Source organism: Wyeomyia smithii, chromosome 2, assembly GCF_029784165.1.
Source record: "Wyeomyia smithii strain HCP4-BCI-WySm-NY-G18 chromosome 2, ASM2978416v1, whole genome shotgun sequence".
Taxonomy (NCBI): Eukaryota; Metazoa; Arthropoda; class Insecta; order Diptera; family Culicidae; genus Wyeomyia; species Wyeomyia smithii.
The window spans coordinates 58604875-58632851 of record NC_073695.1 but is presented as its reverse complement, the minus strand read 5'-3'; the positions used below and the strand labels follow the sequence as shown (position 1 = coordinate 58632851).

Sequence of the window (27977 nt, the reverse complement as noted above, 5' to 3'; positions counted from 1 at the left end):
TGGGCCGTTAGATGTGTTGGTATGTGCCGCGTTGATTTCTATGCTTTCTGCCAAGTGGAGAGCGTTAACTGTGAATTGTACGCATATCATCAGAGGACCGAAAAAACGCATCACTGGCGTGTGCAGTGCAGAAGAAGCATTTCGTGTTTCGTGCCCCAAACGTCTGCTACGGGCAGCAATATGTTGCTTTTGGTGAGGAAATCACTTCATCTCAATTAGTTGAGAAAAATGTTCTGAAAAACTTCAACCAGTGACTTGAAATCGGTGCTCTGTGTTTCCCTAGAAAAGAAAGGCAAGTTGCTTTGTTGGCGAACAAGCATCATACCTGGTTGAGTGAAGGTGCATTAGATAAGTGAAGTGAAAACCCACCCAACCGTAGAGCCACACAATGGCAGGCGATTTTTCCGGTTGTACAGCTCGGAAAAAGAATCGTGCCCAATCGATTGAGTACAATCCGGCTAAGATCGACAACGGAGAAACATCGAAACAGCCAATAAATCCTCTGACCACTCGAAGCGGATTGCGGGTGTATAAAATTGTGATCCTGGGCGATGGCGGCGTAGGGAAGTCAGGTAAGGACGCAAGCCTTAGACATAGGTGGGTGGTGAGGGTGACACTGAGTGGGTTGAGATGTATTACGCAAAAGAAGGGCGACAAAGAGTGACTCGACAGAGGATTGTGTAGTCAAAGATCGATTCAAGGTTGAACGGGCGGAAAAGTGCGCGTATGCGTGTGTGGTTGTCGAGGGGTGGGATGGTTTAGTGATAACAGTGACAGCAAACGCTCGGTGGGTGGGTGGTTGAGTTCAGACACCGCCGTAAAAGGGAACAGCAGGGCTTGGAAACCCACGCGCAACGATGACGAAAAGGCAGTGCTAGCAGATGCTATGTAAACATAGGATAGTTTGACGCGTCGGAATTGTCAACAAATAGGTGTGAGGTGGGGGAATATTTTTTTGTGGTGGATGAATGAAGACAAAGTTGCTATCGGTTTGCTATGTTTTTTACTCCTGAATGATGAACATTTAAATTTGGAAGTTTTAAGATCTGCCGCCGAAGAACATTAAGAATAAGAATAGTCGCTTTTGAAAGTGGAAAATTGCGAAAATTTACTTTTTTTAATAAGGAGGGTTGTTAATAGTTTAAGTATTTATGATAAATATTAGTAAATAATGAGTATGTGTGTCCAATCACAAATGGTGACTTCTCAACACTGTTAGAAAAATTGTAATTTTAAGTGTTAGGATTTGTTTGCTTTCGCAATTAGGACTTATCATTCGTAGGGATTTAAACCAACTTGTCAAAAAAGGGAAGTAAACTTACAACTAACTTAATTGCCAACTTATTGGCTATAAGGAGAGCTTATCGTAGCAATTGAGGATCGCAACTATTTTTGAAAAAAATCGAAAATTGTTAATTTTATTTGACATAGCTTCTAATGGTTCAACACCAGTAAGTCTATGTAATTCGAATGTACCAAACCAAGGAGAATGCTTCAAAATCATTTTCAGAATTTTATTCTGAATCCTTTGAAGCGTTTTCTTCCTTGTTAAACAACAACTTGACCAGATCGGTACAGCATAGAGCATTGCTGGTCTTAAAATTTGTTTGTAAATTAAAAGTTTATTCTTTAAACAAAGTTTGGAATTTCTATTAATGAGAGGATATGAACTTCTTGTATATTTGATGCACTTTGCTTGTATATTCTTAATGTGCTCTTTGAAAATAAGTTTTTATCGTACATTAGCCCAAGTACCTAACCTTGTCAGACCAACTTAAAATAACCCCATTCATCTTGATAACGTGATTATTGTTTGGCTTGAGGAAAGAAGCCCTAGTCTTATGTAAAAATGTTGTACAGGACTGGACCCAAGACTGAACCTTGAGGCACATCTGCTCTGACAGGAAATCTATCAGATTTCCAATTCTGATAGACAACCTGCAGAGTTCGATCAGTAAGATAATTTTTTAAAATTTTGATTAGGAAAATTAAAAGTTTGCAATTTCGCAATCAAACCTTCATGCCAAACACAGTCGAATGCTTTTTCTATGTCTAAAAGAGCAGCTCCAGTGGAATAACCTTCAGATTTATTAGCTCGTTTCATATAAGTAACTCTGAGCAATTGATGAGTAGTGGAATGCCCATGGCGAAATTCAAACTGTTCATCTGCAAAAATTGAATTTTCATTGATGTGTGACATCATCCTGTTAAGAATAATTCTCTCGAACAGTTTACTTGAAACCTCAGCTTGATTCTTATCCGGCTTTAAAATTGGAGTAATTTTTGCGTTTTTCCATAGTTTGGAAAAAATATGTAATTTTGAAGCAGCTATTGAAAAAAATTACTAAAAATTCCATTTTGCTCTTAGGGAGATGTTAGATTAATATGTTAAAGATTCCTTCTTCACCAGGTCCTTTCATGTTTTTGAAATTTTTAATAATTAATTTAATTTCTTTCATGTTAGTTTCAATTATTTCTGCAGGTAAAAAATTCTGGGAAGAAATTTAATCACATTGACGTGTGACTTCATTTTAAATTGGATTCACAAAGTTCAAATTTGAATTATGAACACTCTCAAACTGCTGAGCAAGTCTTTGAGCCTTTTGTTCATTGGATACAAGAAAACGTTAACCATCTTTTAAAACTGGAATGGGCTTTGAAGGTTCCTTAAGAATCTTCGACAGCTTCCAAAAGGGTTTTGAATATGGTTTCAATTTTTCAACTTTAGTCTCAAAATTTTGATTTCTCAGAAGAGTAAAACTATGTTTAATCTCTTTCTGTAAATCTTTATAAATAATTTTAAAAGCTGGGTCACGAGAACGTTGACATTGACGTCTGCGGACATTTTTCAAACGAATTAGAAGTTGAAATTTTCGTCAATTATTGGTGTATCAAATTTCACTTGAGCCTTTGGAACAGAATAATTTCTGGCATCAATAATTGCACATATCAATGCTTCCAAAGCGAAATCAATACTCACTTCGTTATGCAAATCAAGCTCATTATTAAAATTACTCTCAATATGAGTTTTGTATCTTTCCCAATTAGCCTTGTTATAATTAAAAACAGAGCTCATAGGGTTTAAAACTGATTCATGCAATAAAGAAAAAGTTATTGGAAGATGGTCAGAATCAAAGTCAGCATGTGTGATCAAATCACTACATACATGACATTGATCTGTTAGCACCAAATCAATTTCTTACAGAAGAAAAGCATGTAGGACTATTCGGAGACAAAATAGAATAGTATCCTGAGGAACAATCATTAAATAAAATTTTGCCATTGGAATTACTTTGAGAATTATTCCATGATCGATGTTTAGCGTTAAAATCGCCGATTATAAAAAAAATTGAACGATTTCTGGTGAGTTTTTGTAAATCACCTTTAAAATAATTTTTCTGCTCGCGTGGGCATTGGAGTGGTAAATATGCTGCGGCAATAAATAAAATCCCAAGTTCAGTTTGAACTTCAATTCCCAAAGTTTCAATAACTTTCGTCTCAAGATGGGGAAGAGCACGATGTTTGATTCGGCGATGAATAACAATTGCAACTCCACCGCCAGAACCCTGAATCCTATCATATCTATGAACCACGTAATTGGGATTATATTTTAATTTGATTTTTTTTTTATTCTCGCTTATTTTCCGTCGGTATAGTTCCGCCACTGTTGTGGCCAATCACCGACGCCCAGGGAGACGACTCCACGCCCAGGACCCTAACTCACGACCCGTTTATTATTAACGGACCGGCGCCAACGGCTTTACTTCCTCATGCGATGGAAGGCGTGATCCCAGAGATTTTTCGCCTCAGAAAATCTCCCGGTGTCGGCTAGGATCGAATCTAAGCCAGTTAGGTTGGTTGTGAGTGGATCACGCCACTTCACAACCATCGACACCTATGTCGGCGGTGGGATTCGAACCCAGGCGTCGAGCGTGGTTGGCGGAGACGTTACCAACCACACTAGGCCCCCGCTCTATGTTTTAATTTGATGTTAGTTTTCAAAAATGTTTCAGTGATAATTGCAATGTGCACATTATTTACTGTTAAAAAAATAAAAAGCTTATTCTCATTGGCCTTCAATGAGCGAGCATTCCAATTTAAAATTTTAATTGTTTTATTTAAAATGATTGCTAAATTTTAAATTAGAAACAAATTGAATTGTAAAATTTGTTCCAATTTGAATAGGTTCAAACATGGATTTTGCCTGCTACATGGCGTTCATAAGAACGAACATTGCCTGTTGCAGAAAAGGAAGTTTACCTGCCGTAATAGGCCCCAAGCAGTTGACATTAGAAGAAAAAATTCGGTAGCAATGTTAGCTGGGGTAATAGGTATATTTTTATTTTCTACCGGTTTCTGTTTACCTCCCATGTTAACGGTCATTTTCTAACTACCAACATTAGGTAAACTAATGTTCAAATTACCTGTTACCTGTGCATACGTTAAACGGGTATGCAAAGGAGTAGAAAAATTGGCTGGTACAGCGGGGCTTGGAGAATCATGTTTTGGAGTTTGTTTTGGTTGGGAAATTGAATTTTGTTTACCTTGCCTTGCCTTAACAATGGCTAAACGGACAGGGAATTCGTAAAAATTTGACATATGGTTTGGCATATGGTTGGTCCATGTTACAGAAATTAGATCCATGACCATATCGTTGGCAAGTACGGCATTGGGTGATATGCTGTTCAATTCCGCCAAACTTCCTATAAATTTCCCACTTTACAAGCACATTATAGATAGCATGTGCTTTATCGAAAAATTTCAAATTGTTAACCTCAAGGCCCAAATACACACACTGCGTAATGACGCCTTCTATATTCTATTTTGCATGGAGAAGGTGTCATTGCGCCGTGTGTGTATTTGGGCCTTCAGTGCGGTTAAAACGAATTAAGTAATTAACAAGGGAAATTCCAGCTCTCTGACTGTTTTCGCCTCGTGATTTTTGTTTCATAAGAATTACTTGGGTAGGGGCTATGCCAAGTAATTCTGTCAACGGATTGATCATTGGTGAGACCTTTCAAGACAACCTTGAACGTCTTGGCGTTCTTGGTGCCGCAGGTAAAAAATTTGTACATCTTATCTGTTGAATACTGAACAAGACGATCACGACCCTTTATTGAGTCGGCTAATAAGCGGCATTCGCCAATACGACTAATTTGATTTGTAACTTTAACGTTAGAAACAAACGTTGAAAGTTCCTTGTTGAATATATTAAATTCAGAAGAAATAGTTACCACAATTCAATTTCTCTTTTTTAAAGAATTTACATTTTTTATAGTATCATTAGGCTGATACAAATTTCGAATCCTTTTTATGACCGAGACGAAAAAAAGAAATATCTTTGATCAAAGTTTGTGTGCAAGTTATGACGTTTGTCACTTGCACTCAAATAAATGTTGAAAAATAACACTTTATTATTATTAATATTTATTTCGCTTGACTTTCGACGACACTCTCGCTGTCATCTGCCTTTTTTGTTGCTAAATTAAGCATTTATGCTGTCGGAAAACCAATAAATGAACAAAACGGTTTTAGCTTTTTTTTTCCCCTTCCAATATTCAAGATTTTTGAAGGGGGGGGGGGTGACATAAAATGAAAATAAAATTTGTAACGGCCTTACTAATAACTTCCATTTCACCGGCTTCTTAGTCAGGCAAAATATCAAACATGTTATCACTGCAGACACTCGAAATGTCCGAGAGAGAATGCTCTTTCTCCTCGTAGTAGGGTAACGGGGGTATTTTGGCCCACATGCATATTTTGGCCCACCTGGTGACATTTTACGCATTTTATCTGATAATTTCAATAAATATTAGAAAACTTTGCATGCAACATCGAATAACACATCTAAGAATCATACTACACAGAAAATTTTCGGCGAAAAACTGGCTCTAGGTAGTGTTATTTTGGAATTAGTTCATACACATTCAAAGTCATGGCTGAGTCAACCCAAAGTCAAGAGGAAGTGGTAATATACAAGTCAACGTCCGGAAGCTATTGTAACAAATATGTATGCTTTTGAAACAATTCGTTGTTGTAGTAACATCAATAAAATGTCATAGAAACAGTTTGATACTCTAACATGTTGAAAAAAGTAGAAAAAGTAGTTAAACGCATGGTTGAAATATGTTTCCCTCTTTCTGGAGTGAACATGTTTTGGCCATGCCAAGTTTTGACATCTCTTTGTTCGCCGTTCAGCCGTTGCACGTGAATAAAGAAGCAGCTTGTGACAATTTACAGGTAATTAATTCTTAATTTATCACATTTAACGATATAAAATTGGATAAGAATGCCTGTCAAAGCGCCATAATCCAAATCATTTCATGTTTAACTGCCTAAAATTTACAAAAATTCACAGCAGAAGGATGTTATCCTCAAACCCACTGTTTTTACTCTAAAAATACCGATGATGATCTTAAATATAATTAGTCCGAAGTATTTCCATACACGTCTCTAGATATAAAGGTGGGCCAAACTAAAAATTTGGTGGACCAAAATATGTTTTTAGTACTTTGTAGAAATTTTGATATTTCTAGGATATTTTTCAATATATTGCATTGTTGAACGGTGTATATTAAAATAGACACTTAGTTTTTAACAATGGTATAATAGAGTCGATATTTATGTTGAAAAATTGTGTTTGTTTTTAATGAACTAAGCGAACACTTCCCAAAGCTGGCCAAAATACCCCCATTACCCTAGTGATGCGCGGTTTCTTTTTTCGCCGTACGAAAAAAGTTAAAACAAATGTTTAATTCAAAAGTCGGTAGTCTTGAGAAAGACTGATGGGAAATAACTTTCAGGTAGTCTTTAAAAGACACACTGACAAAACACAAACTTTGAAGCTATAGGCAGTCAAAGACCAGTTCACAAGCAACCGAAAACACGTCTGATCTGTAGGACAGTTCAAGACGCACTGTCACTCGAAAACATGTAAAGTAAAGGGGATTTGCAAGTAGCTTAAGTATTTATGATGAATATTAGTAAATAATGAGTATGTGTGTCCAATCACAAATGGTGACTTCTCAACACTGTTAAAAATTTGTAATTTTAATTGTTAGGATTTGTTTGCTTTCGCAATTAGGACTTATCATTCGTAGGGATTTAAACCTACTTGTCAGAAAAGGGGAAGTAAACTTACAACTAACTTAATTGCTAATTTATTGGCTATAAAGAGAGCTTATCGTAGCAATTGAGGATTGCAACGATTTTTGTCGAAAGTTGTTAATAATTTTATTTGACATAGCTTCTAATGGTTCAATACCAGTAAGTCTATGTAATTCGAGTGTACCAAACCAAGGAGGACGCTTCAAAATCATTTTCAGAATTTTATTCTGAATCCTTTGGAGCGTTTTCTTCCTTGTTGAACAGCAACTTGACCAGATCGGTACAGCATAAAGCATTGCTGGTCTTAAAATTTGTTCGTAAATCAAAAGTTTGTTCTTTAAACAAAGTTTTGAATTCCTGTTAATGAGAGGATATAAACATTTCGTATATTTGATGCACTTGGCTTGTATACTCTCAATGTGCTCTTCGAAAATAAGTTTTTTCTCGTAAACATTATTCCTCTATTTTGGTTATGTACTGCCCTGACTGTCCTATACTATATATTAGGGTGGGGAATCGTTATATGGAAAAAACGAAACTTGATAGCGGAAAGCCAAAATCAAGTTTTTTGTTCTATTTGGGGCCCAAAACAATCCTAAATTTATCGGAAGTCGATTGGTTTTGTCTCCGCTTGGCGCATTGCATTTCAAATTTATATGGAGATTTGTATTGAAAAACCAACTTTTTTGCATTTCTAATTCTAAAGAGCTCAAAATAGTTCAAACCATAGGTTTCATGACTTCAAATGGTAGGTCTTTTGATGCCTAACAACTCGGCCGAAGACACTAAAGAGCTAGGGTGTCCCAAAGATATACTAGAGCTGTTCAAAGTTGGTTATGTCGAAGTTTATGTTGAAAATTTTTTTTCTTCCAACACTGCCAGTGTACCGGCGTCAGTCAAATTAAAAAATTTACTTCAGAAGTAACCACTGAAACACGTTTTAGATTCTACCCAAGCAGCAAAATTTGTTTCGATTATGAACTATGTGCATCTCAGCAACATATTCTTATGTGAAACTAAGTTGCAGCTGCATCTCAGTTTCTTATACAAAAAAGCGCAGGAGGCGGAGCCAATTGTAACATTTTCGTTGTTTCATCACAAGTTTCAAGAATGAACCGGAAAGTGTGTATGAACTTATGCGTGGAATTTGATAACAACATGGTAAATGCTGCATGGTCAAATTTCAGCAACGAAGATGTATCGTAGCAGCAACTAGGGTGAAATCTACATGGCGTTGTAATAAGATTGTCAAATGGTAAATGGTAAGAATGGAAGAAGATTGTCTGTATAGCGATTTATCTTTGATTATTTCCAGAAATTTGATGGGGGTTCAACTCCAGTTATCAATTTCTATTCAATTTTCTCGTTTTTACTATTTACGTCATTTGCTGTAAAAACACTTGCAAGTTTATGGCTCTGTATGGGGAGCTTCGTAGCCGCAAGGTTATAGAGTCCGCTTTGATAAGCGGGTGGTCGTGGGTTCGAATTTTAGTAGAATCAGTCCATTTGGTTGTCAAAGGACTTTTACTTGGGTTTATTCTCAGGCTCTCCACTACATACCCTTCCTTCAAGCTAAATTTTGTAGTATCCTGCTGACTTTATCCTAACAAAAATAAGTCCCTCTTATAATAAAACTGGTCTGAGTAACGTATAATAGTTCTCTTCAGGGAATTGTGATTATGGCACGATCTTGGCTGGAGGAACGAGGTTCGATAAGATTACTTCCTTTTGACAAAAATATAAGTCCGACTTATAATCAAACTGACCAGAGGTAAAGCACTAAATGCCTCTTCAGGGAATTGTAATTGTGACGCGCTGTTGGCAGGAGGAACGAGGTTTCGATAAGACTCCTTCCTCTTGACAAAATTAGACCTTCTTATAATAAAACTGATTATAGAAATATTTAGTTACATGGCTTGAGAACATGACAGCAACTTTTAGAAGTATTGTTGTGTGTTTGTTTTGTGTATCTCGCAAGCATCACGTTGGTAACTTATATGCTTCACCCACTAGATCTATTCAGTGAAGTTTAGGTTTTCAAATGCCGTTTACACGTTTCAATAACAAATCCAAACTCGCGAATTAAGTTGTTGCTGTGAAAGCAGCGATGCAACTTTAGTTGTTGCTTGAATCTTTACAATTTCATCGCAGTAACAAAAAATGTTTCTTAAAGCCTCGGAATTTCATTAGTGCAACAAATGATCACAATTTATTTTTTATTATGTTTCAATTGTTGCTTGGGTAGAGCATTATTGAGTTCTCTAGAAAGGTAAATGCAAAAAAAGTAGGTTTTCCTACAAAATGCAATGCGCCAAGCGGAGACAAAACGAATCGACTTCCGGTAAGTTTGGGGTTGTTGGGCCCCGAAAGGAACCAAAAAACTTGGTTCTGAAAAATCGATCACTTTGCCCTCCCCTACTATATATTTTCATGGAAATTCGTTGTTGGTTGGCTTTGTGGTAATTGACTGGCGTAATATAGGATGGGCAAACCGGCTCTTTCCGAAGAAAAGGTCTGAACCGCTCACTCAACACTCCGAATCGGCTAATATGAACAACTCCTGGTTCAAGAAAATTTTCTTGTGAAGGTGCCTGATTGTGATGTTTCGGTAAACTTCGGTCTCGTTTGCCATCAGTTTTAGTGCGCTCAAAGAACTGTGGTTCATTCACGGGAACCGTTCGCACGTTCGCTCTTATAAAAATAGATAAAAGATTTGCTGTAGTTTACTTACTTACTTTACTTTTTTGGCTAACGGACCGTTCACCGGTCTAGGGCCGAACGAATTAGAGATGTCCAGTTCTTCTGTCTTGGGCAGCCGTTCTCCAGTCTCCCCGTACACCAGCGGATCGTGCATCTTCTTCCACCGCGCACATCCACCGCGTGCGAGGCCTACCACGGAGTCGACGGCCTCTTCCTGGTTCTCTACTGAAGATAGTTTTGGCGGCTCTCTCGTCAGGCATCCTGGCTACATGTCCAGCCCACTGAAGCCTGCTCCGCTGTATTACCTTCACTATATCAGCATGTTTGTATACCTGGTACAACTCGTGATTCATGCGTCTGCGCCACACTTCATCTTCCAGTTTACCGGGAAGTATCGATCGCGGAACTTTACGCTCAAAAACTCCGAGCTTTCGTCGATCAGCTTCCTTCAGCGTCCATGCTTCATGCCCGTAAAGGGCCACCTCATACTCATACCAAATTTCAGTATAAACAAAGAAAAAAATGAAAGCAAATATTCGCTCAGTAGCGAATTGACTAGCAAAGAACGACATTAGACGAAGCAAATATTTACTTAATTCTTCGTATAGCAAATACAACCGCAAACATATTTTTGCCGTGCGTTATTTCACGCAAATATTTGCTTCGTGTAACACCCAAAAAACAAAAGGGGGTTTAAATGTACTTCATAACTATATTTCCAGCCGTCACGCTCCAGTTCGTGAGTCACAGCTTTCTGGACTACCACGATCCTACGATTGAGGACTCATACCAGCAGCAGGCGGTCATCGACGGTGAGGCGGCCTTGCTGGACATCCTAGATACGGCCGGCCAGGTCGAGTTCACGGCAATGCGGGACCAGTACATGCGCTGCGGGGAAGGTTTTATTATTTGCTACTCCGTTACCGATCGTCACAGTTTTCAAGAGGCGTCCGAATATCGAAAGCTAATCGCCCGGGTACGACTTACCGAAGACATTCCGTTGGTGCTGGTCGCCAACAAGCTGGATCTGCAATCACAGCGAAAGGTAGGTGTAGATGATGTTTCACGAATTTGATTTGATCATTGGTTCTTCTTTTGCAGGTGTCTACTGAAGAGGGCAAGAATCTGGCTAAACAATTCGGCTGCCCATTCTACGAAACATCAGCCGCTCTTCGTCACTACATCGATGAGGCTTTTTTCTCCCTAGTTCGGGAAATTCGCAGAAAGGAAACGCAACGGGTAGGTTTCCTACTAAGAATCTGATTCTTTTTTTCTACATTTTCCTTTTTTTAGACTCTCAATGGTGGCTCAAGTTCCGAGAAGATTCATACCCGACGACGTAGCCGGTGGTGGCGGCTACGCTCGATATTTGCCCTGGTATTCCGGCGCCGTCGAAATCTGAATGGAAGCATTCACTAAGGTTATAAAAGTGCTCCGTTTGTTCGAAGCGATCCAATGCATTTGTTTAACTAAATAAGTTATTTTTCTTCACAAGGGTGCTGTACATTCTCCTTTAGTTTAGTAATTAGGGGTATATTTCTCGAATCCAATATCAAATATTTCGAGATACTAGTTTGGGTTTCTGAAACATGTAGTATCAAAACGTGTAATTGGTGTGACCAATCATTTACTAGGCATGGAAACGAATTTTCATGCGAGGTTAGGTTATGTTGAGAAAGTTGTTGTTAAATAGTCCGTTAAGAGGTTTTGACGTTGACAAGCAGTTGAATGTTATTGTATGCAACTGCATTAGAGTAGTAACATCCAGCACCGGGTTCTTCTTAGTGGTTTACCGAGTTCCACCAAATTCATAGTTACAGAAAATTTTATCTTTGGGCACATTGTAGGAAGTTGTTAGACGTAAGAGAAACGTAAATCAAACAGTTGATCTGTATTTGATATATACCAAATGCATTTAGTTCACGCTTATCACAAGATTGAAAAACATACAACAATACGTTTGTACCGTTCCCTTACACTGGGCAGCATGGTTAAAATTTCAAAACTCTGTAACAGCTATTTTCATTCGACACTTCTGCAAAAAAAGCCCTACATTGCATTTTTTCGTAGTTAATGAATAAACTGGTATATTATTATTATCCTCAAAAGAAGCTGAATAAGCTATTAAGAAACATCTACTCGTTCCACTGACATTGGGATATCTTTGAACAAGGCCTTGCAACTTTTAAGTACTAAAAAAATACCGGCCCTGGTTTTACAAATTTAAAACTGTGTTCCAAAAACCACCTCCAAGATTTCATTAATCATATTGAAATTGCACATATTTTGACATGAGAGACATTTAACATCAACTAACTGTGATTTCATACACCCGATCATTGTTTTCTTTAAAGTTTAGCATTCCTTTCAGTCAAATTAATAAACACAAAATACCAGTATTGATAAAATACGAACAGTATCGTTATAGAATTCCAATAGAATATTTATTAAAGAATACACCACGGAAAACCAAAAAAACTACCGATCGGTACCACTAGTTATTCAACGACATTTCGAAGTTTTAAACGAGCTTCCTATTGTTGCTCACCCAAGGCTCATACTAATAGTTTTATTTCACCATCCATTCGCTGGACAGATCGCAGTAAAGACTTTTCTAGAATACACCAAAATCGAATCAACCAAAACAACAATCAAAGAACAACGTAAAGATCTACTAAATATGGCTAGCATGTAGTTTCCTAACTAGAGAAATGAAGCATTCCCCACTGTACGTTTTTGTGCGTATGCAGTCCTACCACCTACATCGCTACTGTGAATGTTTAAATCTAAGAGAAGTTGTAGTAGGTGTAAGAAATTATTTTCCAAAAATGTTCCTTTGTGACCATTTCTCCTATAATCACGTGTCTGGGAAGCAACAGCCCACTCATAAAAGTATAACTATTACTATACTTGAGCAACCTTCACTCAACAATCTAGTGCTTTTACAACTTGCACTTATTGCTTTCGACTAATTTATTTCGAAAATCCCACCGTAACACACCATCCAGTAAGAATTGAACATACAAAAACCTGCTTTTATTTGGCTCAATAAAAACATAAAACTAGTCAACAAAGTTCTATTATTAGGTGAAAATGATTCAACTGTCAACTTACAAAATACAACTCATTCCAAGCAATAGGTGAATACCAAAAGTTAACTTTCCCACTTAAACTAGGGTTTGCAATATTCCCGGGAATCGATTTCCCGGGGAACGGGAATGAAAATTCCCGGGAACCGGGAACAGACAATTTTTTTAGCAAAATGTGATTTTAAATTAAGTTTATCAGTCAAAGATAACAAAAAAAAATGTTTAAAATTTCATTCTCAGTTCGCATGAAAAACAAAAACTAATAAAAAACAAAACCTATTCAAGTTAACATAAAAAATCCGTAATCGATCTTGTTGCATATATTTGCAGAAGAGGAGAATTAAGGGTCTTCATGTCGTCAAACAATCGCTTCAGATCCGCTGACAATTTTCCGTTAAACTCAAAAATGTTATTTCCTTCTGTAAAACTTTGCTCAAATCTGCTAAATCACCGCTGATGTTCGATTTCTAGAATACTTTCAAATCACCGATTACAGCTTTTGCTACACTTAATGGAAAACTGGTGTCCAATTCTTTCAGTTTGTTAAAAACTGAGTGTTAGGCAGGCATTGGACGCGGAAAATATTTGCTATATTCGGTACGGATTTTTTGGGCAAAATATGTCTTACACTACAATAAATATTTACTGTTTACTTGAGCGATAGCAAACCTATTCGCTATTTTTTTTATTTAATTATATCATTTAAATATATTTGATATGCCATTGTGATATTTTTAAATAAACTGCGTCGCAAGTCTTCTTTTCTAGTTTTATTAAATTATTTATTTCAGGTCGCACTAGTTTGACGTATTTAATTTTATTGCAATATTGCATAAGAAACTATAGTGAATCTTACAAAATTTTTACTGGAACTCGGGAATCCCGGGAATCAATATTTCTGTTCCCGGGATCCGGGAATCCCGGGAAATCGTTCCCGGGATTGCAAACCCTAACTTAAACAATACCAAAAAAGATCGAAGATTATTAAAACTACTTTTACAGACTTGTATTTAGCCACCTTGGTCTAATATATTAATAATAAGAATAATAAAATCTATATCTTTATACTGAACAAAACAACTCTCCAAAAAACCAACAGAGATTCAGCAATATTTTGCCTATAATCATAAAAAAAAGAAAATTAACATTCCTAAGTTCTAAAAGACAAATCAAATTCTAGTCAAATTTCCGATAGATTCTCAATGAAACGATGACAATGACAATAAAATCCGACGTAGCGAAACCGAACGCGAAGCTAGCATATAATATGTCTTGCAATCAATCTCTCAGTCCGGAAGCAGTTCTTCAGTTTGCTTCCGGATAAATCGAATTTCAACCGCCGAATCTAGTTATTTTACGCGCTAGCATTAGTTTGTTTACTAAGTACCCTGGGAAATATTTTCCAGGAGATTTCCATGAGGCCTGACATCGGGCAATCACTGCTGTATCGTGGTTTAAGCTTGTCTAAGTTAATTTCCAATGGACTACAGATATCAATATTCTAGATTGGGGGAGATAAAAACGATGGATTGTCGTGCAAGTCGATATGTTGAGAACAGAAAATAAAAGCACGAAATCCATTTTAAGCGGTCCAAAATGAGATTTCAAATGCACAAATTTGATCAAAAAAAAAAAAAAAAAAAGAAGGAGATAGGGTTTTAAGCCACAGTAACAATGTTAGCAAGTTATAGATGAGAGGGAAACATTAGTATTGAGATACCTTTTCGATTCAAAATAAAAATATCGGTAATGTAACAAAAAACAGTTATAATAAAAATGCTTTATTGGAAATCAGTTGTCTTTTAGGGTATTCTTAAACAAATCAAATAATTTGGTTAGTTGTTGTTTTTCAGCTTCGCTGGCAAACGTATACTCGATGGTGTTCTCCTGTAGTTGCAGTATGTCTTGTGTACTCAACCCGTAAGTTTCTGAACAAATGCGTAACTCATCGGACAAACTAGTATCGAAGACCCCAAAATCGTCCGTCTGAAAGTAAAAAGTTTAAACGATTGTTTTCCACATGACACATTTACTTACGCAGATACAAACTTCGTGTTTAGCCTTCCAAAGTTTCTTAAAATGATGATCTTCGTACGACTTTACTGTACTGCATTTAACGTTACTAGTCAGGCAACACTCGAAAGGAATCCGGTTAGTTTTCGCAAACTTTAAATTGCTACCTCCGATGAACGTCCCATGCCCGATACGATCCGTTCCGAACTGGAACATTTCCCAAACCTCGTCATCATCAGGGAACTCACCACAGTGAAGAGCCATCTTCAGGCCACGCACCTTAGCTCGCTCTAATATAGTCGCGAAGTCGGAAAATTTCGTCCCATAAGGGGCACCACTTAGGTCCATTCCTTTGATTATATCCGGATAGAGCTGGTGCATTTCGAGCACAAGCGAAACATTTTCTGTTGCTTCCTGTAACCCTTTTGAGCGATCAATCGAAGGAAGCAGCTTAACCGTAACTGTTGGGTAATCTTTTTGAGCTTGTCTGTAATTAGTTGACAATTTTTCCGATAAAACTTAATATATTTTTATGTCTACCGACAATAAACTCGTTAATTGCAATTTGTAGCCAAACTGACAATGACATTATTACCTGATTGTTTCCAAAACTGTTGTCAAATACTGTGTCTTTGTCATGTGATAGGTCGCTTTTGGGGTTGTCCTTAGCTCCAAGTATATCACGTTATCGACCGCAAAGTCCCGAATTACCGCTCGGGTCGCGTATGCAAGTGTTTCCGGTTGATCGGTAAGATCATGGGCATATTTGAATTTCTGGAAGCATCTGTTTAATATGGTTTCAAATAGATACTTAAATTTTTAAACGTAAATTTCATGCTTCTAAAACGTAATCTGTATGTAAACAAATACAGCTTACTCTTTCAAGGTTAGATTTTGCCCAGCTGTTATTTTGTAAAAGCTCTCATCTCTCTCTGTTGCGGGTTCTTTTCCATATTTTAAAACATGCAACTCGGATAGCGTAGAATTACTTAGCGATCCATTCAAATGGGCATGTAGTTCCTAAAAGTCAGTAGGTAAGATGTGAATAAAATCGAATAAATGAATATATTTGTTTTTAATAACACAGTCTACTTACAATTTTCGGGAGTTTCTGAAAAAAGTCCATCCCGCCGAAAAACACGCGTACGCAGAAGCACCGTCCAACAATAAATGCCAGAGAATAAACATTGCACTCTCCTCTCTCGTTGTGCTTCAATCATTTTACAATACATATGCACATCTTCAATGGAGATAGGGTACGAGGCACCATTCTCAATCAAATCGATAAATGTCTCTACAATTCACGTGGACGTGAAACATATGAAATTCACTAACTTCTCTTTAATTTAGCATGTTTAGTTTAGCGATAAAATTATGCTAAGATCTGTAGAACTTGAAGTAGAGACTAAGATCATATAACCTGCATCAACTTACTTTACTTTACTTTTTTGGCTAACGGACCGTTCACCGGTCTAGGGCCGAACGAATTAGAGGTGTCCAGCTTCTTCTGTCTTGGGCAGCCGTTCTCCAGTCTCCCCGCACACCAGCAAATCGTGCATCTTCTTCCACCGCGCACATCCACCGCGTGCGAGGCCTACCACGGAGTCGACGGCCTCTTCCTGGTTCTCTACTTAAGATAGTTTTGGCGGCTCTCTCGTCAGGCATCCTGGCTACGTGTCCAGCCCACTGAAGCATGCCCCGCTGTATTACCTTCACTATATCAGCATGTTTGTATACCTGGTACAACTCGTGTTTCATGCGTCTGCGCCACACTCCACCTTCCAATTTACCGCCAAGTATCGATCGCAGAACTTTACGCTCAAAAACTCCGAGCACTCGTCGATCAAACCTACATCAAATTAAACCCAAAACGCTTTAATACTCAGAAATGCCAGAGAAAATCGGATAAGAAACAATTTCAAATGAAAATGCCTCGAAAAAAAAAAAATTAGAATAGTTCAAAACGCTTCTAATTCTAAATTTAGTTTAAACACCAACAAGCAATCGTTACTTAACCTAAAAATTGTTTGAAATCGCTCTAGACGACAAAAAAAAGGATTAAATTTAATTAAAATAAGAATGCTTTCAGAGGCCAATAAGAAAACAGTTTTCTAATGCCGTTGGAAACAACCAAAAATTTAAATAATAACCAACAATCATCTTATTAACACACGCCTGTTCAACTCAACTTAATAAATAATAACAAAAACTAACAATTTGGCTGTATATGCTGAATGCTCATCATCAAAACTTGAGATGCAGTAAAAACAAAATTCTAAATTCAACCCTAAGGTCTAAAGCCGATGAAAAAAAATTTTTTCAAGTGATCCTACATTATTAATATTGGTTTGATAGTTTGGAAAGGCTTCTGGAAGAAAACAAACCTATAGTTTCAACAAGAGAATTCGAAAAGAATAATGAAAAAGGATTTAAATAAAGCATTAAAAATCAGGCATGTTTCAAATTAAGCTGAAATGGGTGTAAACCGCTTCCAGAATACCAAAAAAGCAATTACAGTGCTGTTACGATTTGATCATGATCAAAAAACATCCTCCCATGAATTCAAAACGGTGGACTTGGGAAAAGGATAAAAATCAGTATTTTTTATTAGATTTCAATGCCATCCAGCAAAAAATACTAAACTTCATTATTCCTTTGAATACACAGTCTCGCTAGATTTACCGGAAAGTATTTTTTTGACCGCAATAAAATCGAAACGGCACTGTATAAAGACTAGAAAAGAACTAAGAAGAAAATGGTCAATCAATAAACTAATACAATATTAATCAATATCAATAAATATATTAATACAATTCAACAGTAGGTGCAAGCTGCTATCAATTGTTTGGTTATCAGTTAGTTGTTCAACTTAAAATCGGAGATGATGCTGATCGCACCTCAGTTGGTAAACGGCTGGACAGTGCGTATCAGCAGTACACCCATACTAGTTGGCAATAGACCCCAGTGTGGTCTAAAGCATAATGTCCAGCAACTCCTATCCCTACCTGCACGTGTAACCGACTGGGATACGAGCAACCAAGGGAAGATCGGAGAACCGGTGGGAACTTGGTCGTATGCTGAAAGGGAAGGAGGAACTGTTTTCCTAGGAGGGCAGCTAGCCTGAGAGTCTGTTCTTCATGTCCCGGACGGCTTAAACGGCAACTGGTCCGGAGCGGACGGCTGGACTATTAATGCGTCGTGGAGGTAGGCCTAAAACCGGAGAACGTGAATTCCGGGCGGTTGATCCGACCGCGGGCACTTCTTTCAATTACCACATCTACTACAGTGGCGGCGACAGAGCGAAACGGGGCGTCGATTTCGTGGTACTAGGAAACTTAAGTGCGACGCTTGACGGTTTTACATCAAGCGTCAGGATAGCGGGCGAGTTTTCGGACGCTTCTGTGACGTTGGATGGTCTGAAGCAAGGTGACGGGCTTTCGAATTTGCTGTTCAACATAGCTTCAAAAGGTGCAATACGAAGAGCAGGTGTGCAGCAGAGCGGTACCATCATCACGAAGTCTCACATGCTTCTAGGCCTCGCGGACGACATTGATCTAATTGGTGTTAACCGTAGAGCTGTTGAAAAGGCCTTTTCGGCTCTCAGAGGGGAAGCTGCGGGAATTGGACTCAACATGAACACTGCCAAAACGAAGTACATGGTGGCTAGCAGAGAGCGTGGTAGTTCTACAGATGTTGCTGTTGCGGTGGAGATGGATGGGAAAGTGGTCGACGAATTTGTTTATGTTGGTACTCTCGTTACATGTGACAACGAGGGGAGCCGCGGGGTGAAGAAACGGATTGCGGCAGCGAATAGAGCTTATTACGGATTGCGTAGCCAGCTTAGGTCCCGTAGCCTACAGATCCGTACGTAATTTTCGCAATAGGAATCTGATCCTCTTGGTGGCGCTCGTGGAAGGAGGTCGATGGACTAGCGCTTGGGGTCTTCGAGCGTAGAATCCTGCGATCGACACTTGGAGGCAAACTAGGAAATGGGGTGTAGCGCAGGCCCATAAATCACGAGCTGTACGAAGTATACAAACACGCTGATATTGTCAAGCTGATAAAGCACGGCAGGTTACAGTGGGCTGGCCGCGGATTAGCGGATGAGCGACCGGTAAAGATCATATTTAGCAGAGAACCGGATAAAGGCCGACGACTTCGAGGCCGACCTCGCACGCGCTGGATGTGTGCTGTCGACGAGGATACCAGAGCAGCAGGTGTAGGGGAGACTGGAGAGGAACAGACCACGACCGAGTTTGGTGGAGGCGTACTCTGGATTTGGCATAGGATCTCAACGATCTGTCGCCATAGAAATAAAGTAAGTACGGCTGCAGCACGACAAAGAGTTTCTCATCAGAAAACATGAACTCTTGAGTTGCATGCCGCAAACAACTTTACTACGCCGTCGCGGTACTTTTTCGTTGTGCGCGGCAAAACAAACCACAAATGTCAGCAAGTCGACACCAAGCGCAGCTATCAGCCTGCATATATATGAAACTAAAGCTGACATCAATACCAATACATAGAATGCACATGGTACGCACCTACACAACAAAGAAAAGTTGTATTCGAACTTATTGAACACCCTATAAAATACCAAAAAGGCAAATATAGGATCGTGAGTTTAGTTTACACTAGTCGAAATTCGCACTTTTCTGGCCTTTGGAAAAGGACAACCATAATGATGAATGATTGTTAACAAGTTACAATAATACCGGACTAGATTAAAAAAGACTTGGAAGACAATGCTCAACCAATAAATCAATACAATACTGGTAAAAATGTTTGACAATAACTCTTATGGCTAACGTTGAAAGAAAAATAATTTCAAATTTATGAAATACTTGAAAAAAAAACAGCGAAAGAATAACAAAAACGATAATTTAAACACCATCCCAAAACCACCTAAACCTTACTTACTTACGTTTTTGGCTAACGGACTATTCACCGGTCTAGGGCCGAACGAACTAGAGGCGTCCAGCTTCTTCTGTCTTGGGCAGCCGTTCTCCAGTCTCCTCATACACCAACAGATCGTGCATCTTCGTCCACCGTGCACATCCACCGCGTGTGAAGCCTACCACAGAGTAGATGGCCTCTTCCTGGTACTCTACTGAAGATAGTTTTCGCGGCTCTCTCGTCAGGCATTCTGACTACACGCTAGAGATGGTCGGGTTTGGCTTTTTTCAAACCCGTACCCGACCCGAACCCGGTAATTTTTTTTCGATCAAACCCGAACCCGACCCGAACCCGAAAATTTTATTTTTGTGAAACCCGAACCCGACCCGAACCCGAAACTGTGAAACCCGAACCCGAAATTTTTTTTGGGGATGTCGATTTTGTGTATCGATTCGAGGTTGCCCTGAAGCTTTGAGCCTCGAGTGGTATTGAAATGTTAGTGATTTTTACAGTTGCATGAAATTAGACATCATTATCTTATAAAAATGCTCATTTGATATAGTCGGGTTTCGGGGTTTCAGACCTAAACCCGACACTTTCAAACCCGAACCCGACAATTTTTTTTTCCACCAAACCCGAACCCAACCCGTACCCGGCACCTTCAAAAATTTTCACACCCGAACCCGACATTTTCGAAAATTTTCAAATCCGAACCCGACGGGTACGGGTCGGGTTCAGGTTTGAAAACTCGAAACCCGACCATCTCTACTACACGCCCAGCCCACTGACGACTGTTCAGCTGTATAACCTTCACTACATCTGCATGTTTATATACCTGGTACAACTCGTAATTCGTGCGCCTGCGCCATACACCGCCAAGTATAGATCGCAGAAATTTACGCTAAAAAACTCCGAGCACTCGTCGATCAGCTCCCTCCAGCGTCCATGCTTCATGTCTGTAAAGCGCTACCGGGAATATCAGCGTCATATACAGCGATAGTTTTGTGCGGGTTAGCAAATCAAGGGGCCTTAGGTGGTTACATAGTCCGTCGAAGGCCCTATTTGCAGTTACAACTCGTCATTACACTTCACTGCTCATATCGTTGTCACATGTCACAAGGGTACCAAAATAAACGAATTCATCAACCACTTCGAATCGTTCCCCATCTATCTCTACCTCAGCACCAATGCCACGGGAACTCCCACGCCCCCTGTCAGCTACCATGTACTTCGTTTGGATAGAAATGATGACAAGTCTCAATCTCGCTGCTTCCCTCTTCAAAGGCACGAATCCGTACGCATGATTTCGATCCCTCCAGCGTCATACCACTCAGCTTAATTAGTTTCGTCGGGAAACCGTGTTCCAGCGTTATTTGTCACAGCTCGTTACTTTTCACTAAGTCGTATGCCGCCTTAAAATCCACAAACAGATGGTGAGTCGGTAAGTTGTACTCCAGGAACTTATCGAGGATCTGTTGCAGGGTGAAGATTTGATCCGTCGTGGAACGCCCCTGTCGAAAACCAGCCTGGTATTCGCCAACAAAGGATTCCGTTAACGGTCTCAATCTGAAGAACAGGATACGGGAGAGCACTTTATATGCGGAGTTGAGCAACGTAATACCTCGATAGTTGCAAAAATCCAATCGATGACCCTTCTTATAGATAGGGCATATGAGGTCTTCCAACCAGTCGTTCGGCATTTGTTCATCCGCCCAGATCGTTAGTATTATCTGGTGGATCGCATAGTAGAGCCGCTCGCTTCCCGTTTTTAGAAGTTCGGCCGGGATGCCGTCCATCCCAGCAACCTTGCCGTTTTTCAGCTCCCTAATCGCCTTTTTCACCTCCTCCTGTGTCGATGGCTCTACAGCTTGTTCGTCACTCATAATCGTCATCCTGTTCCTGCTCTGCTCATCCGGCTCCTCACCGTTCAATAGCGCCTGAAAATGCTCCTTCCACCTGGCTGCAACCGTCGGTTTATCAGTAAGCAGGTTGCCGTCCTTGTCATTTCACATGACACAAGGAAATTCCTGCTTCTGACTCTGTTGACTGTCCTATAGAATCTCCGCACGTCGTTTTGAGCATAGCTGTCCTCTGCACTGGCGAGCACCTGCTCCTCGTACATGCGCATCTTCCGACGGTGGGTTTATTTTCGGCAGCTCTTGCCCCCTGTACCTCTCTGTGTTCTGACGCGTAGCCGTAGTGAGCATGCGGCTCCTGGCACGGTTCTTCTCATCTGTCGCTCTGGCATCGAACCAGCCGTTACGCTGTCTTCCACGCGTCATATCTACCACCTCTCTCGCAGTCGTTTCGATGGTATCGTGGATACTGCTCCACAGCCCGTCTATGTCTTCCACTCCTTCCTTCTGCTGTTCTGCGATCCGTTGATCCAGCTCTCTGGCGTATTCTGCTGCCACGCCATCAGCTTTCAACCGCTGAATGTTGTCAGTGACTTGCCACGCATCGTCCTCTCTGTCCTTCAGCACATTCAACAACCGTGCGTGGATCTTACAAACGACGAGATAATGGTTAGAGTCAATGTTTGGTCCCCGAAAAGACCTAACATCAGTAACATCCCAAACGTGCCGACCATCAATCAGTACGTGATCGATCTGGGAGCAGGCTTTTCCATTTGGATGCCTCCGAATTTCCGAATATTCAAACTTGGAAAATAGGAGCTATACATGGCCATTCCTCTGGCCGCGGCAAAGTTTATCAGTCTCATGCCGTTTTCATTGGTTGACGAGTGGAGGCTATGCCTTCCAATGACCGGACGGAAGATTTCCTCCCTCCCAACCTGTGCGTTTGCGTCTCCGATGACGCGTTTATGTCGTGTTTTGGGCACCCGTCATAGATTCGCTCAAGTTTGTCATAGAACTCATCTTTGACTTCATCGGATTTGTCGTTTGTCGGGGCGTAGGTGTTGATTGTAAATGCGCATTTCAACGCTTACATAGCGCCTTCTTCAGTGCTTCGATGGACTGCTGAGGAAATAGCAAACCCTTTATGTTTTTATAGCTAAGTAGGTAAAGGAATTTTACAAATTTTAAGTCAGAGAACGTAAACAATTTGAGTTAGGTGGAGGAACGTGTGGCCTGGTGATCCATGTTTTGTCGGGGAATTGACCTTTGAGACCTTTGAAAAGCCATGAGAAGTGATTACCTTGATCTCTGTTAAGAGGAGTAGCTGGGTTTTGTTTGAAAATTTCCAAACTTTCTGCGACATCTATTTTCCAAGGGGATGTTACGGATCGAACTAGACTAATATTGTCGGTAGTCATAGGGTGGTCTTCATGAAAAATATGTTCGGCTATTTTGGATCTGAAATGGTGAGTTATTCCCTTTTCCGAGTCTTTTTTAGCCTTTATGAGTTCTAAAGTAGGTTCCTTAAACCGGATGTCTAAATTTCTTTTGGTTTGGCCAATGTAAACCTTTTCACAATGTGGGAATGCAACCCGAAACCCGAGCCCGACCCGTACCCGACGGGTTCGGGTCGGGTTTGGGTTTGAAAAGTTTTGAAAGTGTCGGGTACGGGTCGGGTTCGGGTTTGGTGAAAAAAAAATTTCGGGTTCGGGTATGAAAACCCGAAACCCGGCTGTAAAATCTATGAAATCTCGGGTTCGGGTCGGGTTCGGGTCGGGTTCGGGTTCCACGGTTTCGGATTCGGGTCTGGTTCGGGCTTCATAGAAATAAAATGTTCGGGTTCGGGTCGGGTTCGGGTCGGGTTCGGGTTTGAACGAATAAAAAAATTTTGGGTTCGGGTCGGGCTCGGGTTTCGACCGAAAAAAAAATCGGGTACGGGTTTGAAAAACAACAAACCCGACCATCTCTACTGAATTTACAACCGTCTTTGTTAAGAGGCCGTTCCTAATTCTACCAGCTGCTACTATGTTAGGACTGTCCTTCCCACCATCCACTAATAAAATGAATAAAGCAGGCTCTCAGATAGTCCAAAGAGTGCATTCTCAAGGTAAGTTCAAGTTCATTCAAAGTAAACATTATGCGACTAATCTGAGGTTGAAATCTGTGTTTCAACAAGGCTTGAGAATTTTCAACAGTACAATAGTTTGCAAAATAAAATTACAATTTTCTGCATTTGGGTGGATGCGTAGATGATTCTCCAATCGATCGCTGCAAGAACAAAGGAAATCCGTTAAAAACTAATCGACCTATAAGCATTTGAAATTGGACATATTTTCCCCTGTTCCGTTTTTAGAATTTCATTCTACACCCCTATATAGCGGAACTTTCTGAAAGACGTAGTCCTACGTCAACGTTTAATAACTTTTCTTCAAACCAACAAAGAAATTTGAATGTTGTAAATGCTTTTGTAGCTGGAAATATGAAATCTATTCTACAAGCTAGAAAAAAATAAAAAAGGTACATCAAACACTCCGAGAAGTAAGTTGATTGTATGTATATATTAATATATTTTCAATTTCAGTTCCAGGAAAAAATTAACTTCAAATCTGCCTTACGTCAAGAAAAGGCCGTAAGCTGCAATCGAAAATTTATCGCAAATTGACTTTAAAATTTTTGAAACGAAGGTAGAAAGAAAGCATACAAAATTTTATGCTGAAAACATTCCTAAATCCAGAAGAAGTCGAGAAGAAAATAGTCCAGAATATAGCTTGAAGAGACTAAAACACGTCAAGAAAAAAAATTCTGAAACACATTGAAAAGTAAGAAAAAATTGAAAATGAAAAAAAACATAAGTTTTCTTAAAAAAAAGAAATTTAAACTTAGTCAGAGAAACGAAAAACACAGTTGAGACCAAATAAATGAATAATGAACAGCAGAATAATTTGAAGAGCAGAGATCCTAAATTGCTGCCTTGGGGATTGGAGATTTCGTATTTTATTATAATATACTAGCTGACCTGGCAAACTTAGTTCCGCCTATTTTTGTGTTTAATTTAATAATTTTCAACATTCACATTGATTGATTTCTTGCGATTTGCTTATATCGTTTGAAATTATTGGTTTTATCGGAATGACAACATCCTCGATATTTGCCCTTAGTACATCACCTCTATTCCGGAAATACTCATATTGGGTGGTATTCAGTTATTTTCGTTGTTTTCCAGAAACTGAAAGTGGTCATCTTCGAATTCAAGATGGTGTCCAGGGTCAATGCTTGGCTTCTATACATTATGTTGATTACGGAAATATTCGGAAATACTACATAGTTTTCGGCTGTTTTCCAGAAGTTGCCATCTTACAATTCAACATGGTGTCTGAGGTCAATTTTTAGCTCCATGCATCATTCTGGTTAAATAAACACTCATATTGGGTGATATTTGGTCAGTTTAGGCTATTTTCAGAAACCGGAAGTCACCATCCTTGATTTTAAAATGGCATTTGGAGACAATTACTGGCCCCTGAGCGTCATTCTGGTTTAAGAAACACCCATAATTGGTGTTATTTAGTCATTTTCGGCTGTTTTCCAGAAACCCGAAGTCACCATCTTAGAATTCAAAATGGTGTCTGTGGTCGATTCTAGCTCCTGTGTATCATTCTGGTATCGAAGCATCTAATATTGGATGGAGACAATTTCTGAGTTTCTGAGTATCATTCTGGTTGATGAAACACCCATATTTGGTTGTTTCTGGGTCATTTTCGGCAGTCACCAAAAGTCGCCATTTTACAACTCAAAATGTTGTTTGAGGTCGATTTGTGGTTTCAGTGCATCATCACGATTTCGAAAAAACAAATATTAGGTGGTATTTGGTCATATCTCGCTGTTTTTCAGAAACCGGAAGTCGCCATCTTGGATTTCAAAATGGTATTTGGAGACAATTTCTGGCCTCTGAGCGTCATTCTGGTTAAAGAAACACTCACTTGATTGTTTTTGGGTCATTTTCGGCAGTTTTCCAGTCACCAAAAGTCGCCATTTAACAACTCAAAATGTTTGAGGTCGATTTGTGGTTTCAGTGCATTATCACGATTTCGAAAAAAACAATATTGGGTGGTATTTGGTCATATCCCGCTGTTTTTCAGAAACCGGAAGTCGCCATCTTGGATTTTCAAATGATATTTGGAGACATTTTCCGGATAGAAACCGGAAGTTTCCATCTTACATTTAATAATGGCGTCTGGAGTCGGAAATTTTCCTTGCTCTCAAAAACCTCAACATATCAAATTTGGTTCCATTTGCTTGTTTATTTCTCGAGATGTGAAGAAATTTGTGTGGAACCCCTCCTTTCAGAAGAAGGAGGGGTGTCGAAACATTATAGACATCTTTGTTACCCCTAAAAACATCCACCTGCCAAATTTGGTTCCATTCACTTGGTTAGTTTTCAAGATGTGCATGAATTTGTGTTTCATTTGTATGGGACCCCTCCCTTCCAGGAGAGGGAGGGATGTCGAATCATTATGGATATTTATGTTGCCCCAAAATCATCCACATACCAAATTTGGCTATGTTTACTTGGTTAGTTTCGGAGATGTGCAGGAATTCGTGTTTCATATGTATGGGATCCCTCCCTTCCAGAAGAGGGAAGAGTCTCGAACTATCTTAATCACCTTTCTCGGCTCCTAAAACCCCTATATACAAAATTTCACGCCGATCGGTTCAGTAGTCTCCAAGCCTATAAGGAACAGACAGACAGACAATGAAGATAATGAAGTTTCGTGATTTTCACAATTCGGTACATTACAGACGAAGTTACAGTTCGATTACAGTAAAATTCAATAGGGTGTTATGAGTCAGCTAGACCTTTCATTTGACACTAATGTCGTGAAAATCGGTTCAGCCGTCTCTGAGAAAAGTGAGTGAGTTTATGTATTCTTCGGAATATGTTTCTTTTCATAGCTGGATTTCACATTTTCAAACATAACATTGCAAAAAAATCAATAGGGTCTTATGGGGTAACTATACCTTCCATATGACACTAATTTTGTGGAAATCGGTCCAGCCATCTCTGAGAAACATGAGTGAAATTAAACAGTCTTCAGAAGACGTTTCTTTTCATAACTTTTGAACCACATGTTTAATCTATATAAAATTCAAAAGTTGAGGGTTTTTAAGATAGCCCGTTCATTTGATACCAATTTTATTGAATTGGTTGTGTGGTTTCTGAGATATTGATGTTTCGTGATTTTTACATTTTTAAACATAACCTCTAAAATAAAAATCCAATTACAATGAAATTTAATATGGGGCAACTAGAACTTTCATTTGCATATAATTTCATTATAATCGGTCCAGCCATCTCTGAGAAAAGTGAGTGAAAATAAAAATCTGCACATACACACACACACACACACACATACATACATACATACATACATACAGAAAATGCTTAGCTCGTCGAACTGAGTCGAGTGATATATGCCATTCGGCCCTTTGGAGCACTTTCATATCTTCGGTTTTGCAAGTGATTGCTATACCTTTCTAGGAGAAAGGCAAAAAGTTAAAAAAATTATTAATTAGGAGTAAAATATTCCTGCTGAAGAAATAGCGAGATAAAAGAAATGACTTTGAATTTCGTACGCTTCAATCACGAACAATACCGGGAACGTACAAATAGCACAATACCAAATTTAAATTTTGTTGACGCCATATGTTTTGATCAAAGCAGTTACAGTTTGAAATAGTCTTTGAATTTCGTTTCTTTTCATAATTTTTGAACCACATATCAAATTGCTATGAAATTTCTTACTTGTGAGTTTGAGAGACAACCCGTTCAAATGACACTAGATATGTGCAAATGAGTCGTGTGATCTTTGAGATAATAGATTTTCGTTGTTTTTATAATTCAATACATAACGATTGGAATAAAAATACGATTATAGTCAAACAAAATGGGAACCTATAGGAAAGCCAAACTTTTCATTTGACACTGAGATTGTTGAATTTAGTCCAGCCATTTTTGGGAAAACGAGTGATTTTGAAAAGTCACCGGAACATGTTTCTTTTCACAATTTTTTAATCACGTGTTTAATCACTATAAAATTCATCAATTAACCTTTAACTAGCCCGTTCATTTGATACCAATATTGTTCAAATCGGTTGTGTATTTTCTGAGATAATGAAGTTTCATGATTTTCATATTTTGATACATTACAGACAAAGTAATAGACCGATTACATTGAAATTCAATAGGGTGTTATGAGGCAGCTAGACCTTTCATTTGACACTAATTTTGTTGAAATCGGTAAAGCCATCTCTGAGA

At 39.0% G+C, this 27977-nt stretch overlaps 2 protein-coding genes across 2 annotated transcripts; one reads left to right on the top strand and one right to left on the bottom strand.

Annotated features, from left to right (window-relative positions):
* On the top strand, nucleotides 1-13155 carry LOC129723301 (GTP-binding protein Rit2). Its single transcript, XM_055677435.1, has 4 exons — nucleotides 1-572; nucleotides 10530-10852; nucleotides 10909-11046; nucleotides 11101-13155. Exons 1-4 carry the CDS (start codon nucleotides 389-391, stop codon nucleotides 11224-11226), a joined length of 771 nt encoding a protein of 256 aa, XP_055533410.1. The 5' UTR covers nucleotides 1-388; the 3' UTR covers nucleotides 11227-13155.
* Nucleotides 13156-14648: 1493 nt separating this feature from the next.
* On the bottom strand, nucleotides 14649-16064 carry LOC129723300 (adenosine deaminase-like protein). The gene is made up of 5 exons (XM_055677434.1): nucleotides 16006-16064; nucleotides 15787-15929; nucleotides 15505-15693; nucleotides 14934-15396; nucleotides 14649-14882 (listed from the first exon to the last, which is right to left on the bottom strand). The coding sequence occupies exons 1-5, from the start codon at nucleotides 16033-16035 to the stop codon at nucleotides 14688-14690; spliced, it is 1020 nt and encodes a 339-aa protein (XP_055533409.1). The 5' UTR covers nucleotides 16036-16064; the 3' UTR covers nucleotides 14649-14687.
* Between the last annotated feature and the right edge of the window lie 11913 nt (nucleotides 16065-27977).

What these genes read in the sequence shown, in the direction of transcription:
- LOC129723301 (XM_055677435.1), top strand. Translation starts at nt 389, where the DNA reads ATGGCAGGCGATTTTTCCGGTTGTACAGCTCGGAAAAAGAATCGTGCC. An exon ending in ATCTGCAATCACAGCGAAAG is followed by an intron (nt 10,853 to 10,908) that starts GTAGGTGTAGAT and finishes CTTCTTTTGCAG; the next exon opens with GTGTCTACTGAAGAGGGCAA. An exon ending in GCAGAAAGGAAACGCAACGG is followed by an intron (nt 11,047 to 11,100) that starts GTAGGTTTCCTA and finishes TCCTTTTTTTAG; the next exon opens with ACTCTCAATGGTGGCTCAAG.
- LOC129723300 (XM_055677434.1), bottom strand. Translation starts at nt 16,035, where the DNA reads ATGGACTTTTTTCAGAAACTCCCGAAAATT. An exon ending in CAAAATCTAACCTTGAAAGA is followed by an intron (nt 15,694 to 15,786) that starts GTAAGCTGTATT and finishes CATATTAAACAG; the next exon opens with ATGCTTCCAGAAATTCAAAT. An exon ending in ACAGTTTTGGAAACAATCAG is followed by an intron (nt 15,397 to 15,504) that starts GTAATAATGTCA and finishes AACTAATTACAG; the next exon opens with ACAAGCTCAAAAAGATTACC.